This window comes from Chiloscyllium plagiosum, chromosome 1, assembly GCF_004010195.1.
Source record: "Chiloscyllium plagiosum isolate BGI_BamShark_2017 chromosome 1, ASM401019v2, whole genome shotgun sequence".
Classification (NCBI taxonomy): domain Eukaryota; kingdom Metazoa; phylum Chordata; class Chondrichthyes; order Orectolobiformes; family Hemiscylliidae; genus Chiloscyllium; species Chiloscyllium plagiosum.
Window position 1 is genome coordinate 116,169,890 of NC_057710.1, and position 21,351 is coordinate 116,191,240.

General features: G+C 39.3%; 1 protein-coding gene across 3 annotated transcripts in view; it reads left to right on the plus strand.

The window, feature by feature from the left end:
* rab28 (RAB28, member RAS oncogene family) overlaps positions 1-21,351 on the plus strand; it is a 154,196-nt gene that overhangs the window by 19,731 nt on the left and 113,114 nt on the right. For all 3 annotated transcript variants that reach the window (XM_043694691.1, XM_043694681.1, XM_043694701.1), the window contains exon 4: positions 15,943-16,072. In XM_043694691.1, the coding sequence (XP_043550626.1) occupies positions 15,943-16,072 (130 nt within the window). The remainder of the gene's footprint in view (positions 1-15,942; positions 16,073-21,351) is intronic.

Sequence of the window (21,351 nt, forward strand, 5' to 3'; positions counted from 1 at the left end):
CCTCCCTATATTCTTGGACATCCTGACAAACAGCTAGCCTACTTGCTGGACTACAAGTCTGGATCCCATCCCCCTGCCAAATTAGTTTAAACCCCCCCGAAGAGGGCTAGCAAACTTACCCCCCAGGATATTGGTGCCCTTCTGGTTCAGGTGCAACCCGTCCTGCTTGTACAGGTCCCACCTTCCCCAGAATGCAGTCCAATTGTCCAAATACCTGAAGCCCTCCCTCCTACAGCATCCTTGCAGCCACGTGTTCAATTGCACTCTCTACCTATTCCTTGCCTCACTGTCACGTGCCACCGGCAACAACCCAGAGATGACGTCTCTGTCTGTCCTAACTTTTAGCTTCCAGCCTAACTCCCTGAGCTCTTGAATGACCTCCCCACCCCTCTTCCTACCTATGTCGTTGGTGCCAACGTGCACCACGACTTCTGGCTGCACACCCTCCCCCTTAAGGATTCTGAAGACACGGTCCGAGACGCCTCGGACCCTGGCACCCGGAGGCAACAAACCATCCAAGAGTCTCGCCCATGTCCACAGAACCCACCCACTCAAATATCAATCACTGACCTTCCCGACCAGCTCTGCGCTCCAACCTCACTTCCGCCCAGCTCGCGCCGCTCTCTGCTGTGAGAAAAACCTAGTATCATGTGACTTCATTCTTTTTCAAGTCTGTATTCCATTGTCCTTAGAAGGGCACTATTGAATCTGTTTTCATCAAATCTTTGCCCAGTGCAATCCAGATCCTAATGGTTTGGTAGATTGTTAAAAACAAAAGAAGTCCTCATGTTTCTTCCCATTCCCTTACGAAACAACAGAATGCATGGACTTTGCAAATTATTGGACTGGACAACATTTTAGCAATAGTACTGAAGACTTATGCTATTGATATATCCATACTAAGTTTAGGAAGCAGATAGGGAGCCCTCAAAGAATACAAAGATCTTAGGAAAGAAGTCAAAGAAGGAATTAGAAGGGATAAAGGGGCCATAAAATATCTTTGGTAAACAGGATTAAGGTAAATCCAAAACTGTTTTATGCGTACATAAGGAGCAAGAAGGTAGCAAGGAAAAATATAAGACCACTCAAGGACAAAGGAGGAAATTTATGTGTGAAACCAGAGGAAATGGGTGAGGTCCTTAATGAATACTTTGCATTAGTGTTCATAAAGGAGGAGGACATGGTGGATGTTGAGTCTTGGGAGGAGTGTGTTGATAAACTGGGGCATATAAGTATAAAAAAGAGGAGGTGCTGGATGTTTTAAAAAACATTAAGGACCTGATGGGATCAATCTCAGAATGCTGAGGGAGGCAGGTGAGGAAATTGCTGGGACCTTGTTCAAAATCTTTGTATCTTCTTCGGGCACAGAGGACTGGATATTAGCCAACACTGTTCCTTTGTTTTAAGTGCAGCAGGGATAATCCAGTAAAATACAGGCTGGTGAGTCTTATATCAATGGTAGGGAAACTATTGGAAAAGATTTTCAGGGATAGGATTTACTACATTTGAAAAGATATGCACTTATTAGTGATAAGCAGCATGGCTTTATGTGGGGAAGGTTGTGTCTCACAAACTTAATAAAGTTTTTTGACAAAGTGACAAAGATGATTGAACTTTAGCAAGGCCTTTTGCAAGATCCCTCATGGCAGGCTGTTACAAAAGGTGAACAGAGTCAAAAATCACATGATACCGGGTTATAGTTCAACAGGGTTTATTTGAAACCACAAATCTTCGGAGCTCCACTCCTTCCTCAGACAGCCAGTGAGAGAGAATACACCGAACACAGAATTTGTAAATAAAAGATCAAAGGATTATTTGCATAAGTCGTATGACCTTTTGATCTTTTACTTAAATTCTGTGTCGGATGTATTCTCTCTCACTTGCTGCCTGAGGAAGGAGTGGGGATCCAAAAACTTGTGATTTCAAATAAACCTGTTGAACTATAACCCAGTGCCATGTGATCTTTGACTTTGTCCACCCCAATCCAACACCACCATCTCCACGAAAGGTGAAGTCACATGGAATTCAGGGTGAGCTGGTAAGATGAATACAGAACAGGCTTGGTCATAAAAGACAGAGAGTAGTGGTGGATGTCTGTGACCAGTGGTGTTTCACAGGGATCAGTGCTGTGACCCCTGTTGTTCATAATATATATGAATGATTTGGAGGAGAATGTAGGTGGCCTCATTAATAAATTTTAGGCTGGAGACTCGGTGGAGAAATGACAGAATAACTTGAATGTGGACAAATGTGAGGTGATGTATTTTGGAAGGTCTAATGCAGGAGGGAAGTGTTCAGCAAATGGCAGAATGCTTCACAGTATCAACGTATAAAGGGTCTAGGCATACAGATCCATAGTTCCCTCAAAGTGGTAACACAAGTGGATAAGGTGATCAAGAAGGCTTTAGTATGCTTGTCGTCATCAGTCAGGATAGAGAGTATAAAAATTGGCAAGCCATGTTGCAGCTGTATGTACCTTTTAGTTAGGCCTCATTTGGAATATTGTGTACAGTTCTGGTCACCACACTACAAGAAGGATGTGGAGATTTTGGAGTTGGTACAAAAATAGTTCAGCAGAATATTGCTTGGAGGGTATTAGCTATGAGGTGAGATTGGACAAACATTGTTTGTTTTCACTTGAACATCAAAGAATGAGGGACAAGTCAATATGAGAGGCATGGATAGAATGGATAGTTAGAGTCTTTTTTCCAGAGTAGAAATGTCAATTACTAGGGGAACATGGTTTAAGATAAAAGGGGGTAAGTTTGAAGGAGATGTGAGAGGCAAGTTTTTTTTACATAGACGGGGTTAAGTGCTTGGAATGTGGTGCCAGAGGGGGAGGTGGTGATGAAGGTACTGGCAGATACAATGGCATTGTTTAAGAGGCATCTTGTGACATATTTGAATAGGCAGGGAATAAAGGGATACTGATTACATAAAGGCAAAAGGTTTTAGTTTAGAAAAGCATCATGTGTTGGTGCAGTCTTGGTGGGCTAAAGGGCCTGTTTCCATGCTAAACTGTTCTTTGTTTTAAGCTGTTCCAGTTTAGTTCCAACATTGACATCTAGCCACTAATGTAGAAAATTGTTCAGATTCGTCATGTCCACAAAAAGCAGGATAAAGTCAATTTGAAAATTTACTACCTCATCAGTCAGTACTCAATCATCATCAACTCAATCGTGAGGGAAAGTTTGAGTCATACTGAGTACAAAAGATAGTTGTGGTTATTGGAAATCAATCCTTTTAGCCACAGAATACCACTGCAGCAGTTCCTCTGTTCTATGCCCAACCATGTCCAACGGTCTCACCAATGACCTATCCTCCATCATAACATCAGAGATGGGAGTATTTGCTGGTGATTGCTCTTTTTTTTTGCACCAGTCATGACTTAGATACTGAAGCAGTCTGGGTACATGTGCAACAAAACCTGGGCAATATTCCTGTTTGGGTTGATAAGTGACAAGTGATATTCACACTTTAAGTACCAGGCAATAACTTTTTACAGGAAAAAATCCAACCGTTGCTCATGGCTTCAAGTCCCACTTGCTCCATAACATAACATGGCTGAACACATTGAATAAAAAATATCTGTGAGTACTTGACTTGAGTAGACTCAGAGGCTGAGAATGATGCAATGAATAATCTGTTTCTCTAGGTTTCTCTAAGTCTGTTTGCCATCTACAAAGCAGGAGTCAGGAGTGTGATGAAATATTCTTGACTGGCCTGGATGAGTGCAACTCCAACAACACTCAAGAAGTTCAACCATTCAGGGCAAAGTAGCTCATATGATTGCCAACTCTTCTACTCCCTTCAATATTCACTTTTGTTCACAATTGTTCAGTGTGACTATCTACAAGATTAACTGCAATAATAAAAAAAAGTCCTGAGACAATACCTTCTCAATTGATGACTGTATGACCTCCACCACCTAAGAGGATAAGGCACAAGACATATAGGAACACACCCATCTGTAAGTTCTCCTCCAATACACATATAATCCTTGCTTGGAACTATATTGTTGTTACTTCAGTGTTGCTGGGTCAAAATCCTGAAACTTCCTTCTTCCCTAACTGCACTTTTGGATCACCTTCAGCACGTGATCAGTTTCGATGGGCAATTAATGCTGTCTTGACGAGTGGAGCCCGCATCATGTAAATGAATTGAAAGAAAATCATCTTGGATTTGTAGGAGCTCATTTTCATTATCTAACTTACATACTAGTGTACTGTAATGATTTTAATGAGGTCAGACAGCTGGACATCATAGAATATGAATTCGCCGATTGGTGCTGTTAATCTGGTCCATTCAGGGAACTCTGGATGACATAAATAATTTGAGTGCCAGGGATACTGGCATTCTGGTGCCTGACTCTGTATGAGGCAGTACTATAGTCAAAGAATGTTCATTTGTAAATAAACGGTGAGTTCATGATTGATTACTAGCCTCCAGAATTATTTCACCAGCTAATACAGTCATTTAACGACAATAAGTATTTGTACTGATGTTTGGGGTGCATGGACTTTTGGAACATCAGAAATACAAGAACTCACCAATAACCTGAATTTCCAGTAAACTTAAAGTAAACAAGGAAAACATTACTTTCCTACAGTATTTAAATTGGCTCACAACAACAGGCATAAGCAAACAACAAAAGCTTTATTTCAAGATAATAGACACACATAAGCCATTGTCTGAAACACCTCTTCCAGAATCTAGATTAGAGTGGTGCTGGAAAAGCACAGCAGTTCAGGCAGCATCTGAGGAGCAGTAAAATCAATGTTTCGGGCAAAAGCCCTTTATCAGGAATACAGACAGAGAGCCTGAAGGGTGGAGAGATAAATGAGAGGAGGGTGGGGGTGGGGAGAAAGTAGCATAGAGTACAATAGGTGAGTGGGGGAGGGGATGAAGGTGATAGGTCAGGGGGTAGGGTGGAGTGGATAGGGGGAAAAGACTTGTGAGACCACAGCCAATGCTTTTCTAACATGTACACATAATTTTACCCAGGCATTTACTGTTTTTTTAATTGCATCTCCGATCTCAGTCTTGGATTTAAATTTATCAACGGACAGTGAATTTACGACAGGTTCCATTACTTATTTTCCCCAGTGTTTAATCGATTTTGAACATAGTCATAGTCCGAGAGTCATAGAGATTTACAGCACAGAAACATATCCTTTCGTTCAACTTATCTGTGCTGACCAGATATCTTAAATAAACCTAGTCCCATTTGCCAGCATTTGGTCCATATCCCTCTGAACCCTTCCTATTCATATGTAAATGTAATTGTACCAGCCTCCACAACTTCCTCTGGCAACTCATTCCATATGTGCACTACCCTCTGCGTGAAAAAGTTGCCACTAAGATCCCTTCTAACTCTTTCCCCCTCACCTAAAACCTGGAGTCCCCCACCCCGGGGAATCAACCTTGTCTATTTCGACTATCTATGCCCCTCATGATTTTATAAACCTCTATATGGTCACCCTCAATCTGAAATGCTCCAGGGAAAATATCGCAAGCCTATTCAGCCTCTCCCTATAGCTCATACCCTCAAATTCTGACAACATCTTTGTAAATCTTTTCTGAACCCTTTCAAGTTTCACAACATTCTTCCTGTAGCAGACAGAGATCAGAATTGCATGCAGTATTCTAAAATTTGCCTAATCAATGTCCCGTACAGCTGCAATATGACCTCCTAACTCCTGTACTCAATACTCTGATCAATAAAGAGAAGCACACCAAACACTTTCTTCACTATCCTATCTACCTGCTACTCCACTATGAACCTGCACTCCAAGGTCTCTTTGTTCAGCAACACTCACGAAGACCTTACCATGAAGTGTATGAGTCCTGCCCTGATTTGCCTTTCCAAAATGCAACACCTCACATTTACCCAAATTAAACTCCATCAGCCACTCCTCGGTCCATTGACCCATCCGATCAAGATTCTGTGGTACTCTGAGGTAGCCTTCACCATCCACTACACCTCCATGTTTAATGTCATCTGCTAACTTATTAACCATACCTCCTATGTTCACATCCAAAGCATTCAAATAAATGACGAAAAGCAGTGGAACCAGCATCGATCCTTGTGGCTTAACAACCCTATATCACCACTCTCTGTCTTCTACCTTTGAGCCAGTTCTGTATCCAAGTAGTTAATTCTCTCTCTATTAGTGTACTGTAACCTTGCTACTGTGACGAACCATTTCGAGGGTCTTACTGAAGTCCATATAGATCACATCCACAGCTCTACCATCATCAATCCTCTTTGAGACACGATTTCCCACATACAATGCTGTGTTGACTATCCCTAATCAGTTCCTTACCTTTCCTAATACATATAAATCCTGTCTCTTAGGAGGCGCTCCAACAACTTGCCCATCAACAATGTTAGGCTCACCAGTCGATTGTTCCCTGGCTTTGCCTTCCTACCTTTCTTAGATAATAGCACCATGATAGCCTATCTCCAGTCTTTAGCTGTAGCTGAAGGATAAAGGATTCTGGGTAATTCACGATGAAGGACGAAAAAACATTGTGGTTGTAAGAGTTGCTCCATTTTTGAGGTATTTTCAGCATTGGAGCTGATTTCCTTGAATTCTAGGAGCAGTCATTACTGTTTTATGAGCTGTTACATTGTTTTGCAACTTTGGGGGAAAAAATGGATCAAAACAATGGCAGTTTAAAAAGGAGGAAGACAGACAAAGGTAGTGACAACGGAATGAGGACATGCCACAACCCAAAGGACTAGCCACACCACCATACATCAAAAACATTCCTGAACTGACAGCCACACCACTGCGACCACTAGGACTCATAACAGCACACCAACCAACAGCCAGTCTCAGACAACAACTCACCAGGACGAAGGACCCGATACCCAGCATGAGCAAAACCAATGTAGTGTACAAAATCCCATGCAAGGACTGCACAAAACTTTACATAGGACAAACAGGAAGACAGCTAACGGTCTGCATCCATGAACACCAACTAGCCACGAAATGACATGATCAGCTATCCTGAGTAGCCACACACTCAGATGACAAGCAACATGAGTTCGAATGGGACAACACTATTATTATAGGACAGGCCAAACAGAGAACAGCCAGGAAATTCCTAGAGGCATTGCACCTCATCCACAGATTCAATCAATAAGCACATCGACCTGGACCCAATATACCGGCCACTGCAACGGACAGCTAGAACTGACAACCGGAAGCGGCAGATACAAATCACGATAAATGCCGGAGGAAACATCACAAAAGCGCTTCACAGGAGGCTCCCAAGCACTGAGGATGTCACCTAGACAGGGGACGAAACGTCTGCAACACAAATTCCCAGCTCATCGAACAGAACCACAACAACAATGAGCACCCGAGCTACAAATCTTCTCCCAAACTTTGAAGGTAGTGGCCACATGGGAAGTGTTTCAAACGGAGAAAGAAATCTATACCGCTGTTTGACCCTGCAGTAATTTTTACAACTGCTGCCTTTGCTGTTTGGTTTTAAGTATCCCTGGACATTGGAGTTTGTTCTAAGAAAAATAAGCAAACAGTGAAATGTACAGCTGACCTTGGAGAAACCTGCATGTGGGAGTTCACAGCAGGGGAGCAGCTAAATGGCTTTTTAAGGTGTAACCTTACTGTATATCTTTTGTAAATCTACAGTTGTGAGGAGACTGGGTTTTTTTTTATTACATGTTTTATTGATTTCTGTCTCTTGTTTAAACTTTAAAAATATAAAAGCATAGGTACTAAGCAAGCCTAGAGCAGTGTTTTTAGAGCAGTAAGGCTGCTATTTTCTGGGTTTGTCGATTGTTCAAGTGCAAAGATGGCCTTTAGTAGAGTGATGTGCTTTTCCTGTTGGATGTCGGGGATTAGGGAGAGTTTCTATGTTACTGATGTTAATGTCTGCAGGAAATGTGTTTGGTTGCATTTCCTATGGATCGCATTGATCATTTGCAGTGGCAGTTAGAGGCAACGAGGGATTTACAGGAGCTTGGGGATGTGATGGATGGTAGTTGCAGGGAGGGCGATCAACCAAAGATACAGTCAGTTAGATGGATGACCTCCAGGAAAAGTAGGAGAGGGAGGCAGATTGTGCAGGAGTCTCCTGTGGCTATCCCCATCTCAAGCAAGTATGCTATTTTGGAAAATGTAGGGGGTAATGGACTCTCAGGAGTATGTAACACCGACAGTCAGGTTTCTAGTACGGAGACTGGCTCGAATGTAAGGTGTGTCAGGTTCCAAGCAATCGATTGTGATAGGAGATTGTAGTCAGAGGCACAGACAGACGCTTCTGCGACCGAAAGTAAGTCATCAGAACAGTGTGCTGCCTCCCTGGTGTCAGGATAAAAAATATTTTGAGAGGGACCAGTTGGAGATCATTGTACACATTGGAACTAATGACATAGGAAGAGAAAAGGATGTGATTCTGAGGAGACAATACAGGGAATTAGGTAGGAATTTAAAAAAGGAGGTCCTCAAGGATAGTAATATGAGATTACTCCCAGTGCCAGAAGCTAGTGAGGGTAGGAATAGGAGGATAGAGCAGATATAAGCATAGCTGAGGAGCTGATGTATGGGAGAAGGGTTCATGTTTTAGGATCATTGGAATCTCTTCTGGGGTAGAAGAGACCTGTACAGGAAGAATGGATTGCACCTGAATTGGAAAGGAACTAATATACTGGCAGGGAGATTTGCTGTAGCTGCTCAGGACGATTTAAGCCAGGAAGGAGGGGTGTATGGGACTCAGGGAAATAGTGAAGAAAGAAATCAGTCTGAGACTGGTACTGTTGGGAAAAGGAGTAAATTAAACAGAGCAGGCAAGAGCAAAGTAAAGAACGAGGTAGGACTGATAAATTAAAGGACAGATGAACTCAGGGCATAGTTGGGAACGTGGGTTTGGGAAATCATAGCAAATACAGAGACATGGCTCAGGGATGGACAGGGACTGGCAGCTTAACTGGAAAATGGAAAGCCTTCAGAAATGAGATAACAAGAGTCTGGAGAAAGCATATTCCTGTGAGGGTGAAGGGCAAGGCTGATAGGTGTAGAGAATGCTGGAAATTGAGGTTTTGATTAAGGAAAAGAAGGAACCATATGTCAGGTATAGACAGAAGTGATTGAGTGATTCTGTAAAAAAAGCAGTAGGAGTATACAAGAGGGAAACCAGAAGGGCAAAAAGGGGACATGAGACAGCTTTGGCAAATAGGGTTAAGCAAATCCAAAGGGATTCTACAAATACATTAAGGACATAAGGGTAACTAGAAAGAGGATAAGGCCTCTTAAAGATCAGCAAAGCTGCCTATGGGTGGAAGTGCAGGAGGTGGAGAAGATACTAAATAAGTATTTTGCATCAGTGTTTACGTGGAGAAGGATATTCAAGATATAGAACGTGGGGAAATAAGTAGCAACATCTTGAAAAATGTCCACATTACAGAGGAGGATATGCTGGTTGTCTTAAAACATGTGCACTTGCTTCTTCAAACACCTGCCTGACAAATTGCTGCTTACAGACTCTTGATTGCTGAAGTTAGCTGGTAGTGATAGTCCAAATTCATGTAAATTCACATTTGGATAGTTAAATTAATGTAAGTTCTTTTGTTAGAAGAAATATCTTTTTTTATAATTGGGACTGTTCAGTTTCAAAGTGACCTACAAGTGTTGATTCAATGTTTTATTTCTTGCCAATACAAAAAGCAGGCAGCTGGTTTATTTATTTATGGTTCATTGTTTGAATGGTCAACAACAATGCTGCTCCACATTCTTTGGGGTTTTTAGCCCTTACTTCATAAAATTTACAGAGAATGAGTCTTTATTTAAATGAGTCAAGATTAGAGAGGTGCTGGAAAAGCACAGCAGATCAGGCAGCATCCAAGGAGCAGGAAAATCGACGTTTCGGGCAAAAGCCCTTCATTAGGAATTGTCGATTTTCCTGCTCCTCAGATGCTGCCTGATCTGCTGTGCTTTTCCAGCACCACTCTAATCTTGACTCTAATCTCGAGCATCTGCAGTACCCACACCCACCTACTTTATTTAAATGGGTTGAGTTGATATTTGTGGAGAAATATCAACACGTATCCTTTCAACTATTCAACTCTTGACCTAAAAAGCACAATTCTAGAAATAGCCAAAGGTCAGGCAATGTATGTGGAGAGAGAAGCTGAGTTACCATTTGTATCAGTGATCGTTTGTCAAAACCAGACCAGCATTAAATGGGAAATGGGAGTAGGGTAATGCTGGTAATGATTTTGCGTTGCGATTTACTCTTCTTTGTGATCCATGTTTTGCTTCTTTATTTGTCCCATTCCCACTTCTGCCTAGCATAACATTTGTTTTGCCATTTTAATCAGCTCTGCCTTCGTCATAGTTGTTTCCTGTTTGGAGGTGAGCTGTAGCATGTGAGTGGCTTCTTATTGTGAACCACAGGCTCTTCAAGCACTATTCTTGGCTCACAGTTAGGATTTATTTGATGCTGTCTCTTCAAAACTCATTGTGCACAGTGAGTCTTATAGCTCCTAAGGTATAGCAGTTTTCTGTCAAACCCTATACTGAAGCACTGTTTATAAGTTTATTGTTGCAGTTTCCTTGGCAACAGGTTTTCAAGGGTTTAAATATGGATGTTCAAATATACAAATTTTGTGAATTTTCATGTGTTTGACATTTCCTTTCTGAACATAAGTGGGTAGCTTTAAAAATACACAGTCATGACAACTTCTGGAATGTACTCTTTTCAAGGATAAAATGATCCTGCTCAACAAAGGCAGTTTAAAAAAAATCTCAGATCAATTAATATTCTTAAAGAACAAAGAAAAAGACAGGAATGGTATTTCTAAGCGTTATTCAAAATTTATTTTATTTTATCCACTTGAGTTGAAGTCTTCCTATTGAAATTAGTACGAATTATATCATTAGTGAACTGGTTAACTGCTTGCTTGACAGGTTTGCTTTAAAATGTTAATCTCATAAACCAGGCCTTTAGTGATACAGTGTCGGTTTTGAAGACTGTCAAGTGAGGTCTGACAGAGGATTAAGATAGTCCACGATTTAACATTGTCAAACAGGGCTTTCTGCTAATTTCTCCTGGATTGTTACTTAAATCTTGTGTAGACCTTGTGGCAAGTATTGACACTGTCTTAAAGGGTTTGGAGAGGTGGAATTAGCTGTGAAAGTGATCCAAGATATGTGAGCCAAAATAATCAAGCATAAGAAGGTGCAAGAAAACCCTGATTTTTTTTTTCTTGTCATGTTGGCAGTGTAAAAATAAAAGACCCAAATCCTCTGGGGAAAAATATACATTTCTTGTGCAGTACATACTGGAGCTTCGAAATCACTTCTTCCCTTAATGTAATGCTGAATATTGCAAAATGTCTGTTTTATAGAGGCATGATTGCTGTTGAGCATTAATGAATTTCAGTGATGGAAAATGGGACGTTAAATGTTAGTGTGCTGTCATAACATTGAAATATGTGTGCCTGTTTTGAGGCTTGTGTTTCCTCTGCTTACCAGGAGTGACAGAACATTGAGTGGTCCTAAAATATATGCGATTTTGGCATAAGGGGGAGAAACAAAAAAAAAAGTTCATCAGAAGAATCTGGATTATTATATAATAATTACAGTCTGGAAACCAGTTATTTTTGAAACTTTATTGCTGGAACAGCACAGCAGGTCAGGCAGCATCCAGGGAACGTGAGGACCAGTTATTTTACCCAGTTAATTCACATCTTTGTCCTTAATAAATAATGATGCTAATCATGTTTAGCTGCATCATTCTCATTTCTCTTTTATTTCCATGTCACTTAATCACATTTCTCACGCATTCTTGAATGTTGATTTTGGTTATTGCTTCAATCGCTATTTCTGGCAGTCCATTCTACAGCCTGCAGTCTCTCTGTTTTTGTTTTAATAAATGTATATCATGCTTTGTCTCCAAAATCTGTTAACCTCATCTGATATCTGTAATCCTTTGTTCCGGATGGTTCAATCCAAGGAAACAGACTGTTTGTTTCTATCATCTCTGGCACAATGCTTTTTGACTTTGAATACCTCGATTGAATCACTATCATCTCTTCGAAGTAGCAAAATGTGCACTAACGTTTCAACTTTCTTTGGTGTTTGTTTTCTTTATAGTTATTGAAATCCTAGGTGAATCTGAATTGCTGTCACTGTTTTAAGAATTCTTCCTGCACTGTGGAGACTTAGATGTAGTGCCTCACCTGTGATTTTAGTAAAATTTTGCTTGAATTCATGTCTTCATCTCCATTTAAAAAAAATTCTATAGCTTTTGCCATAAATCCTGGTTATGGCCGTAACCAGTTGAGCTACTTTTAATAAATTGTGAACTGGTCTATCTAATTTCCCCTGCAATTCCATATCTTCCATCTTTGAGTAAAAATGCTTTTAATGCGTTGAAGTCCTTCTGCCAAAGGTTTACCAGTATTCTCTTGCAATATTACTTTGGTTTTCAGTGTGATTTACTATGCCTCCTATTTTAGTACAACTCCCTCCAGGCCTGTGTGAAAATCATTAATGTCCTTGATGATCAGAAATAGACCATTGTGGAACACAGTTAACCGCTCTCCACTTTGTTCTTTTTTAATTCTTGCTTGTCTGTCTTTTCCCTGCTTATAACTTTTCAAATTTACTTTTTGCTGTGCTGTCTTAATTCTTGCTGTATGTTATTTGTGTACTTTGTGTGTCTTGACCCTTTCTATTTAATCTTTGAGTGCCGTTATTTTTCTTGCTTTCTCCTATCATGATTTAGATGATTCCTTAATATTATAATTTTTGATTGAGCATAAAACATTAATTTGTATCATAATAGTCCATCATATTCATGGTCACATTTAGTAGTGTACAGGAAAAAAATGTTTATATCCATATGTGGAGAAAAAACGATCTCAAAAATCCACCAAATTTTAGTGGGAAAGTTTGAGAAAATGTAAGCTTGATCAACAGATATAATAAAACAAAACGGTTCATCATGAATCAAGATGTTCAGTTCCCTCTTAAAATAATTAAAATAGAGAATTCACTGAGCAGAACAAACTTAGAATAATTTAAGTACTGTGAGTGTCTATCCAAGAGGCATTTAATTAATAATAACATTTTTAAAGTGCAAAGAAGTGTTCTATACTACTGTGCATCCCTAATTAAGCATAAATTGACAGTATATCCTTTGGGGAGTTAAACATTGCAGCCCATTTATGAATTACAATATTTAACTGCCAGCATCTCTCACTGGTCCACTGGATAAAAATATACTGTATTAGTGTGTTTTTTTTTTGCCTTGTTTTTGACCAACTGGATGTTTATAAACTGCATTCACAAACAGTATCACAAAAAAACCTTTCTTTGTATGGAAGCTGGAAAGATGGAGTGTAATAGTTTTTATACAGTGGAAGACTAAACATTCGTTCATAATTATGACATAAAATGGAATTTCTGAAATGGTGTGTGGTGTTATTTGTTTGTGAGATGGGGCAATAGTGGGTGAAGAAGAGATTTTGGGCGGTGGATTTGGAGTTTAGGTGGTTGTCTGTGTCTGTTTGTAGGGTTGTATGTGAACATGCATTAGCACCCATACTTTTCATCTCCACCTTCATTGGGCTAGCCCACTCAAGTAGCGTGAGAGTATAACTCCCATTTCATTGCATTAAAGCACAATCAGTTCTGTATCTAGGGATAACAATCTAAGAATTTTATTAATACAGTGGACAGTATGTTTATTACAAAAGAATAGTGATTTAATAAGTATTGTCAATTGCTGAAAATGCTTTTTTTTAGAAAGATTGTGTCCAGTCTGTTTCTTAGTACAGTAAATTAGATTTTTTACTGTATAACCTTTGAAAAAGACACTTCCTGGTGCCTCTTTCAGTAGAGAAAAGAATAACTTGAAGTGGTTCAAACTCTGATAATGCAAATTCAACACGTTTATTTTCATGTGAAGGTATGTCAGTTTTTATGCAATTTATTGCGCAATTATCCAGTACAATTTAGTTTTGAAAATGGGATATGAGAATAATTGACAAGAGCCAACACTTATTCTCCATATCTGCCCTTGAAATATGGTGGTAAGATGCCTTTTTGAAATGCTGCAGTCCCAGCTGGTGTAGTACACTTAGACTGCTGTTTGGAAGGAAGTATTTTAAGAAAGGAGCAATGATTTTTAATACCATCATTACAGACTGTAAAACATAAGTCATGCTCAATGTAACTTGGGCTTAAAATTCTTCAATCCTTTGCATTGCTTTGACTGATTTCAGGTGAATTTTGTTTTAAACCAGCACAAGCCAGTGAACATTCTAAACCATTGTACTTATTTTAACATTAAGATATAACCTTAAATCAACCAAAATACTTTTAAAAATAAAACTACTTTATAAGTGGAAAGCACATCAGTTTACCTTTTAAGAATTCTAAAAAGAAGCATCAAATAATTCCACCTGCAATTGCAACTACATTCAATATTGAAGAATTTTCCTGATTGCTATACTTTAACTAGAGCTGGGTTATTGTTCTGAAGCTTCAAAGATTGATTGCTTGTTTAAATCACAAGAATATTTCTTTGTGGAAATAACAAAATTAAGTTTTTAATCTCTGATTTTGTGTAAGTTATGATATCTTGATTGTAATTAGCAGGCTGTATCTTTTTTTTCGATGTATGTTAACTGAGAATGAAGCACTTTGTGATTCTCTAAGGGTATTGCCCAAATTACTAAGGTGCAGAAAGAGGCCATTCAGCCAGTCGTGCCTGCACCGGTTGTTTACCGCATGCCAATGTCTTGCCCTTTACTCATATCTTTGTAAAGCATTTCTGTGGAAGCAATCATCCAATGCCCTCTTGAATGCCTCAATTGAATCTGCATTCACCACATTTCCAGGCAGTGCATTCCATGCCCTAATCTCTCGCTGTATGAAAGAGTTTTTTTCTTGTTTTGCACATCATTTTAAATATGCCGTCTTGTTCTTTTCTCTTTTATAAGTGGCAACAACTTCTCCCTAAATTATCATTAATAATATTGATACTGAACGGTAGCTTAGTGAATTTCATTGGAATATAATCACAACTCTTGAATATTCTTACATTTTAAACAATAATATATTAGTGTGGAAAAGGGAGCAGACACTGTTGGATTCAGTATGGAGTATGTTAATATACACATTTGTTTAATTCAATAAGATCTTTTCAGGTCAAGTGAGGTGAGATTGAGTCTTTCTGGTCAGTACTAATCAACCACACAAAAGATGTTGAATGCTAAAAAGCGTGTTTAAAGTAACATCATCTCCATTGTATCATGTGTCACAATGATTTGTAAAGTCTGACCAAAATGGAAAGTTAATGCTAAAATCTAATTTTTCATGATGCTATGAATGGTATAATAATATTCTTATATTGTAATTAAGTTACAGTAACTATTCAGGATTTTTGAATGTACATTAACATTGTGGATATGAAATATGTGCCATTCTGCAGTGAATATCTTTTACTTTTTTCTCTTCACATTTGAGGGGATGAAATTATTACTTTTAATTAATGATCCGTTAAAGAATCTGCAAGTTTACTGGTGAAAATTGAGACAGTATAATGAAAAAGTCATATGTACATATTATTTCATTTGTTCATCTGTTGATCAGCAATGTCTGCATTATGCAATACAATATTGAACATTGTTTTAACAGTTGTGATCATAATGCCATTAAAATACTATGGTTAATCCCATAAGAGTACTTTCTTTAAACGTCTTTGACAGATCCCATGTTAATTATTGTTACCGTAATATTATTCAAGGAGAATTACCAAAAGCTGAAATTGATAAAATGCTCATGGTTTATCACTAAAGTAAACTTGTATAGGTCTAATTATTATATTTGTTTTCTTGCACTAGAGCTATTATTAATATTACTTTTGAAGTGTAGTTTTATTGTTTTCATTCTTCCTCAGGGTGTCCTATTGGTCTATGACATCACAAACTACCAGAGTTTTGAAAACCTTGAAGACTGGTATGCCGTAGTGAAGAAAGTAAATGAGGAATCTGAACTACAGCCTGTAGTTGCATTAGTTGGAAATAAAAGTAAGTCATTTATTAACTTGAAAAGCATTTTTTTAATATTGTGAATAATATTCAAAGTTATTTTAAGACTATTCCACTAGGTATTGAGTAGTATTTGTTGCCTTTAAATACATAAAATTGATAGTCAGGAAAAGGCTTAAAAGGCTCATGTATGCCTGTCTACCATCAACTAATGCCTCCCACTTAACTGATTCCTTAGAAGTCCTTTCTTCCATGTTTCAAGAAGTGTTTTTTTGTGTACTCAACTTTCTGGATCAGTATCACTCCATCTCCCTTCTAACTGCCAACTGATCCTGAATTATTACCTTTTTGTGTACCTGGTATCTACAGTACAGCGGTGAAATAAAAACCTTTTCTTAATTTTACCGTAGATTAATATTTGTTTTTATGACCTATAACCCTTTATGTTTTCAAGTTAAATAGTTTGCTTTCGTATCCTAAATTAGTATTTGAATCATGTGTTCTGGCTCAAAGATAGAAGACAGAAGGTGGTGGTGGAGGATTGTTTTTCAGACTGGAGGCTTGTGACCAGTAGTGTGCCACAAGGATCATTGCTGATCCCTTGCTTTTTGTCATTTATATAAAGGATTTGGATCTGAACATAAGAGGTACAGTTAATAAGTTTGCAGATGACACTAAAATTGGAGGTGTAGTGGACAGCGAAGAAGGTTACCTCAGATTACAACAGGGTCTTAATCAGATGGGCCAATAGGGCGATGAATGGCAGATGGAGTTTAGATAAATGTGAGGTGTGCATTTTGGAAAAGCAAACCAGGACAGCACTAATACACTTAATGTAAGCTCCTGGGGAGTGTTGCTGAGCAAAGAGATCTTGGAGTGCAGGTACATGGTTCCTTGAAAGTAGAGTTGCAGATAAATAGGACAGTGAAGAAGGCATTTGGTATCCTTGCCTTCATTGGTCAGAGCATTGAGTATATGAATTGGGAGGTCATGTTGCAGCTATTGAGGACATTGCTGAGGTCAGTTTTAGAATACTGCATGCAATCCTGGTCTCCCTGCGATAGGAAGGATGTTGTGATACTTGAAAGGGTTCAGAAAAGATTCACAAGGATGTTGTCAGGATTGGAGGGTTTGACTAATAGTGAGAGGCTGAGTAGGCTGGAGCTATAATCCCTGGAGTGTCAGAGGCTGAGGAGTGACCATATAGAGATTTATTAAATCATGAAGAGCATAGCTAGTGTAAATAGACAGGTCTTTTCCCTGAGGTGGGAGAGTCCAAAACTAGAGGGCGAAAGTTTAAGGTGAGAGGGGAAAGATTTGAAAGAGCTCTGATAAGCAACCTTTTCGTGCAGATGCTGTTGCAAGTATGGAATGAGCTGCCAGAAGAAGTGGAGGAGGCTGGTGCAATTGCGACATTTAAAAGGCATCTGGATGGGTACTTGAATAGGAAGGGTTTTAGCAAAATACGGGCCAAATGCTGGCAAATAGGTGGGTTACTCTTCAGAGGGCCAGTGTGGACTGCTTGGGCTGAAGGGCCTGTTTCCGCACTGTAGGGAATCTAATCTAATCTAATCTAAAGTAGGACAAAATGAGGTTAGGATGTATGGTTGGTATGGATGGGTTGGACTGAACGGTCTGTTTCCGTGCTGTACGTCTTTGTGACTCCAATCCAAATGATTCAGTTGCTTACCATTGTAACTTGATTCTCGAAAATTAAAGTTCTCCTGATCAGTTTTCTATCACGTTTTCTGGCACATCATTTGTGGTACGGATAGCATGTTCCAGAATTGGATTTACCTATCTGATGAAGTCTGAAATCTGATAATTACTTGGTAACTTCTTGAAAATTTTATATATGCACAATGGATGCTCTAAACACCTTTTCCTGTGACTGAATATGCAACATAGGATTATTTCTTGTTACATACATGCTTATTATTGTCTGCAGTAAATCCATTAATTTACGTTAATATCCAAAATAAAATCTACTGTTCTTTGTATTTGGCCTGTACGTTTGGTTTAATTTCTGTTCTTATCAATGTGAAGTAGTTTCATATTGACAGCAAGGTACATTCTGATCTTTTTAAAGCTCCCTATCTGCGTTGTGCATGGATACTTGAGAGACTGCTTTGGTTTTAGAATTTTCCCATTCCGTTTTTCTCTCTACCTGCAAAGGTTCATGTCCCTTGGTGCCTTGCCAAGTTGCCATGTTTTACTTTTGGACTGAAAGAGACCAGCTTGTCAGTGCAGCTGTTGTAAGGGGATTATTCTCCTTGGGCAATCCCGAGTGTTTGAGGATGACTTGCATTCATTCAGGTTTGATTGAACTTAGCAGACATTTCAAAACCAATGAACAGTCTACAACCCCGACCAGATGTGGGGCAGATGGTATTTGAGTGGTCAGATAAACTAGTTGTTTGGAAGTTTATGTGTTCTCTATGATGCATTGACTTCACCTCTGTCTGTTTCAAAGTCCCTATTACTGTCTTCCTGATTAAATTCTGTCCATTTCAGTTGATTACAAGTTGGAACCCCCATGAATTGGTGGGGTTCATTTTGTTTCCACGTGGTGAGGTCAGCGCTGCAGCCCCAGCAGTAGTTCCTGTAACGTATTGGCTTTCCTCAGGTGCTGGACTTACGCTTGAAATGTCGATTCTCCTGCAGCTGTGATGATGCCTGACCAGCTATGCATTTCCAGTACCACACTCTTCGACTTTCCTCAGGTGCAGGATATGATGCACTTTGTACATGCCATGTTGAGAGGACCATATCATAACATAACTGAGTTTATGAATAGAAAAGGCTTCCATCCCATCAATGTGCAAGTAATCTGTGATCATCAGTTGCACTTGTTAGAAATTTGTTTACAGTACCTTTTCAGCTGCCATGATATCTTCATCCTTGAAAACACTTGTGTTCCTGTTGCGTTTGAGGGACCAACTATTTGATAAATGGTTACTGAGGGTCAAAGACTATGCTCGCCAGCCATGGCTGATGGTTATGTAATCCCCTAACTGTAATGTAGATACAGTGTAGATACAATGCTTTCCATTTTTCGATCAGAGCCATGGTACAGCATATGACAGGCCTCATGAAACTGAGGTTTCACTGCTTGGATCAATCTGGGGCACAACGTACAATCCAGACAGAATGTGCTGCATAATCCAATATGCTGTGCTTTGCACGGCTGGAGCTGGCAAAAGGGGAATATGATGGACATTGACGAGCTTAGAGCTTAGGAGAAGTATTTCAAGGAGGATCGTGAGGACACTGAATGGGAGGAAAGATCATCGTCTGCACGATAGAGCATAGAAGCATAGGATGCTTCTAGCCAGAGAGGACTTAATTGACACCGATATCAGTCGAAGACAATTGGGTACAATGATCATTCATTGACTGTAAAGTGTTGGTACTGGACATGTGAGTAGCATGTTTCTGTGCTGAGAGGCAAATGCAGCTTCTGATTGTTTGCTTGATTTCAGTTCACTTTTAATGTTGCTGAATAAAGTTGAATGTTTTGATCTGTTTAAAGTCTTCCTTATTTGTGATGGTCCCATATTGTGCGATGATGAGATGCTTGGTTACAGTGAGTTTCTGGGAATGATTAACAGTTACTTAAGTGGTTCTAAGAGGAAATGTGGCTAAGGACAGATAAGGCGTGTGGCCTCATGCATAAACAGTGATTGGAATGGAAATGTGCAGTTCAATGTGCAAGATTGTGTCAACCATGCCACCTATGTGTCAAGAGCAGTGTTAATTTGTGGCTGTTGTGCCACCATGTTGACTGTGAAAGGCAACTCTAGACTGCCAGTGCTTGACTGATTGCTTGGCCTGAAATTGCAGTACATCCCAGGGGTGATGAGTACTATTCCCTAGAGTGAGTGAGAGAATTGGGCTAGCATCAGGCAAAGGGAATGCATAGGAGCATGGTACATTTTGTCAATTTCTGGTAAGATTCAACCAAAATTCAATCAAAGTACAAAGACCAGTTTAAGACTGATCAATACCTAAAATAACCTAGTTAACATTGTGGAGGAAAAGTACTCTAGAATTATTCAGCAGAACTTTGGATCGATGAGGCAGGTCAGAGACTAGGAATACTTCCAGATACAACTTCAACTAGCAGAGTATTTTCCCCTGATTCCCCATGCCTTCAGCTTTGCAAGACCTCCTTGATGCCACACTCAATCAAACGTGGCCTTGATGTCAAGAATAATCAGTCTTACCTCACCCTTGGAATTCAGCTGTTTTGTCTGCATTTGGTCCAAGGCTATAATGAGGTCAGAAACTGCGTAACCCTGGCAAAACCAAACTGAGTGTCAGTGAGCAGACTTTTGCTGAGAGTACTGCTTGGAACCATTACTGCTGACACTTCACTGATGATAAAATAGATTGTTAGGGTGGTAACTGGCTACATTGGATTTGTCTTGCTTTTTATTCTGTGGGTCTGGAGACACATGTAGGTCAGTCTAGATTCGGACCTCAGGGACATTAGTGAACCAGATTGTCATAAAAAATAATCTACATGAGTTTCATGGTCCTTGTTCAATTTTTTTTATTGCAGATTTAAAAAAAATTTTTGAATGCACATATCATTGTTCAAATCCAGGTCCCTCAGAACATTACCAGGGTCTGTGGTTTACACAGTCTATTACAATTGATATTAATTTGATTGGCCTTTTGTTTATAGAATGCGTTTGATTTTCCTTCATTAATATAGATGCCACATTATCCAGCAGCGAGTTTGTACATCCCTGGACACTATGGGCAATTTAGCATGGCCAATCCACCTAACCTGCACACCTTTGGACTGGGGCGGAAACCCATGCAGAATGTGCAAACTCCACATAGACAGTCGCCTAAGGCTGAAATTGAACCCGGGTTGCTGGCACTGTGAGGCAGCAGTGCTAACCACTGAGCCCCTGTGCTGCCCTTGAGCCACTGTGCAGCCCTATGTGAAAAAGGTGCAAATGAGGATGTTAATAGAAAAAAATGGGTCTGATCTGCTAAGAGCAAAGTCAACAAGACTTGACATATGGTAACTTGGCAAAGTTTGATCAACATAGCTGAGAATGGTTTAATCAAAAAGTAAATTTGTGTCAATCTGTAAATAAGCAGATTAAAAATTACTGTAAATGACAATATGAAGAAAAACATTCCAAATAGATAGGATGCAGTTATGAATTTCTTTGTAAGTTTACAAATAAATGAATCAGCCATAACCTATTAAAGCCGATCATATATATTTGTGCAAAAGTTGAGTTTCTAAGATTACATTTTTTATTCAACAAGTAGTCATTTTGAAGATATTTATATGG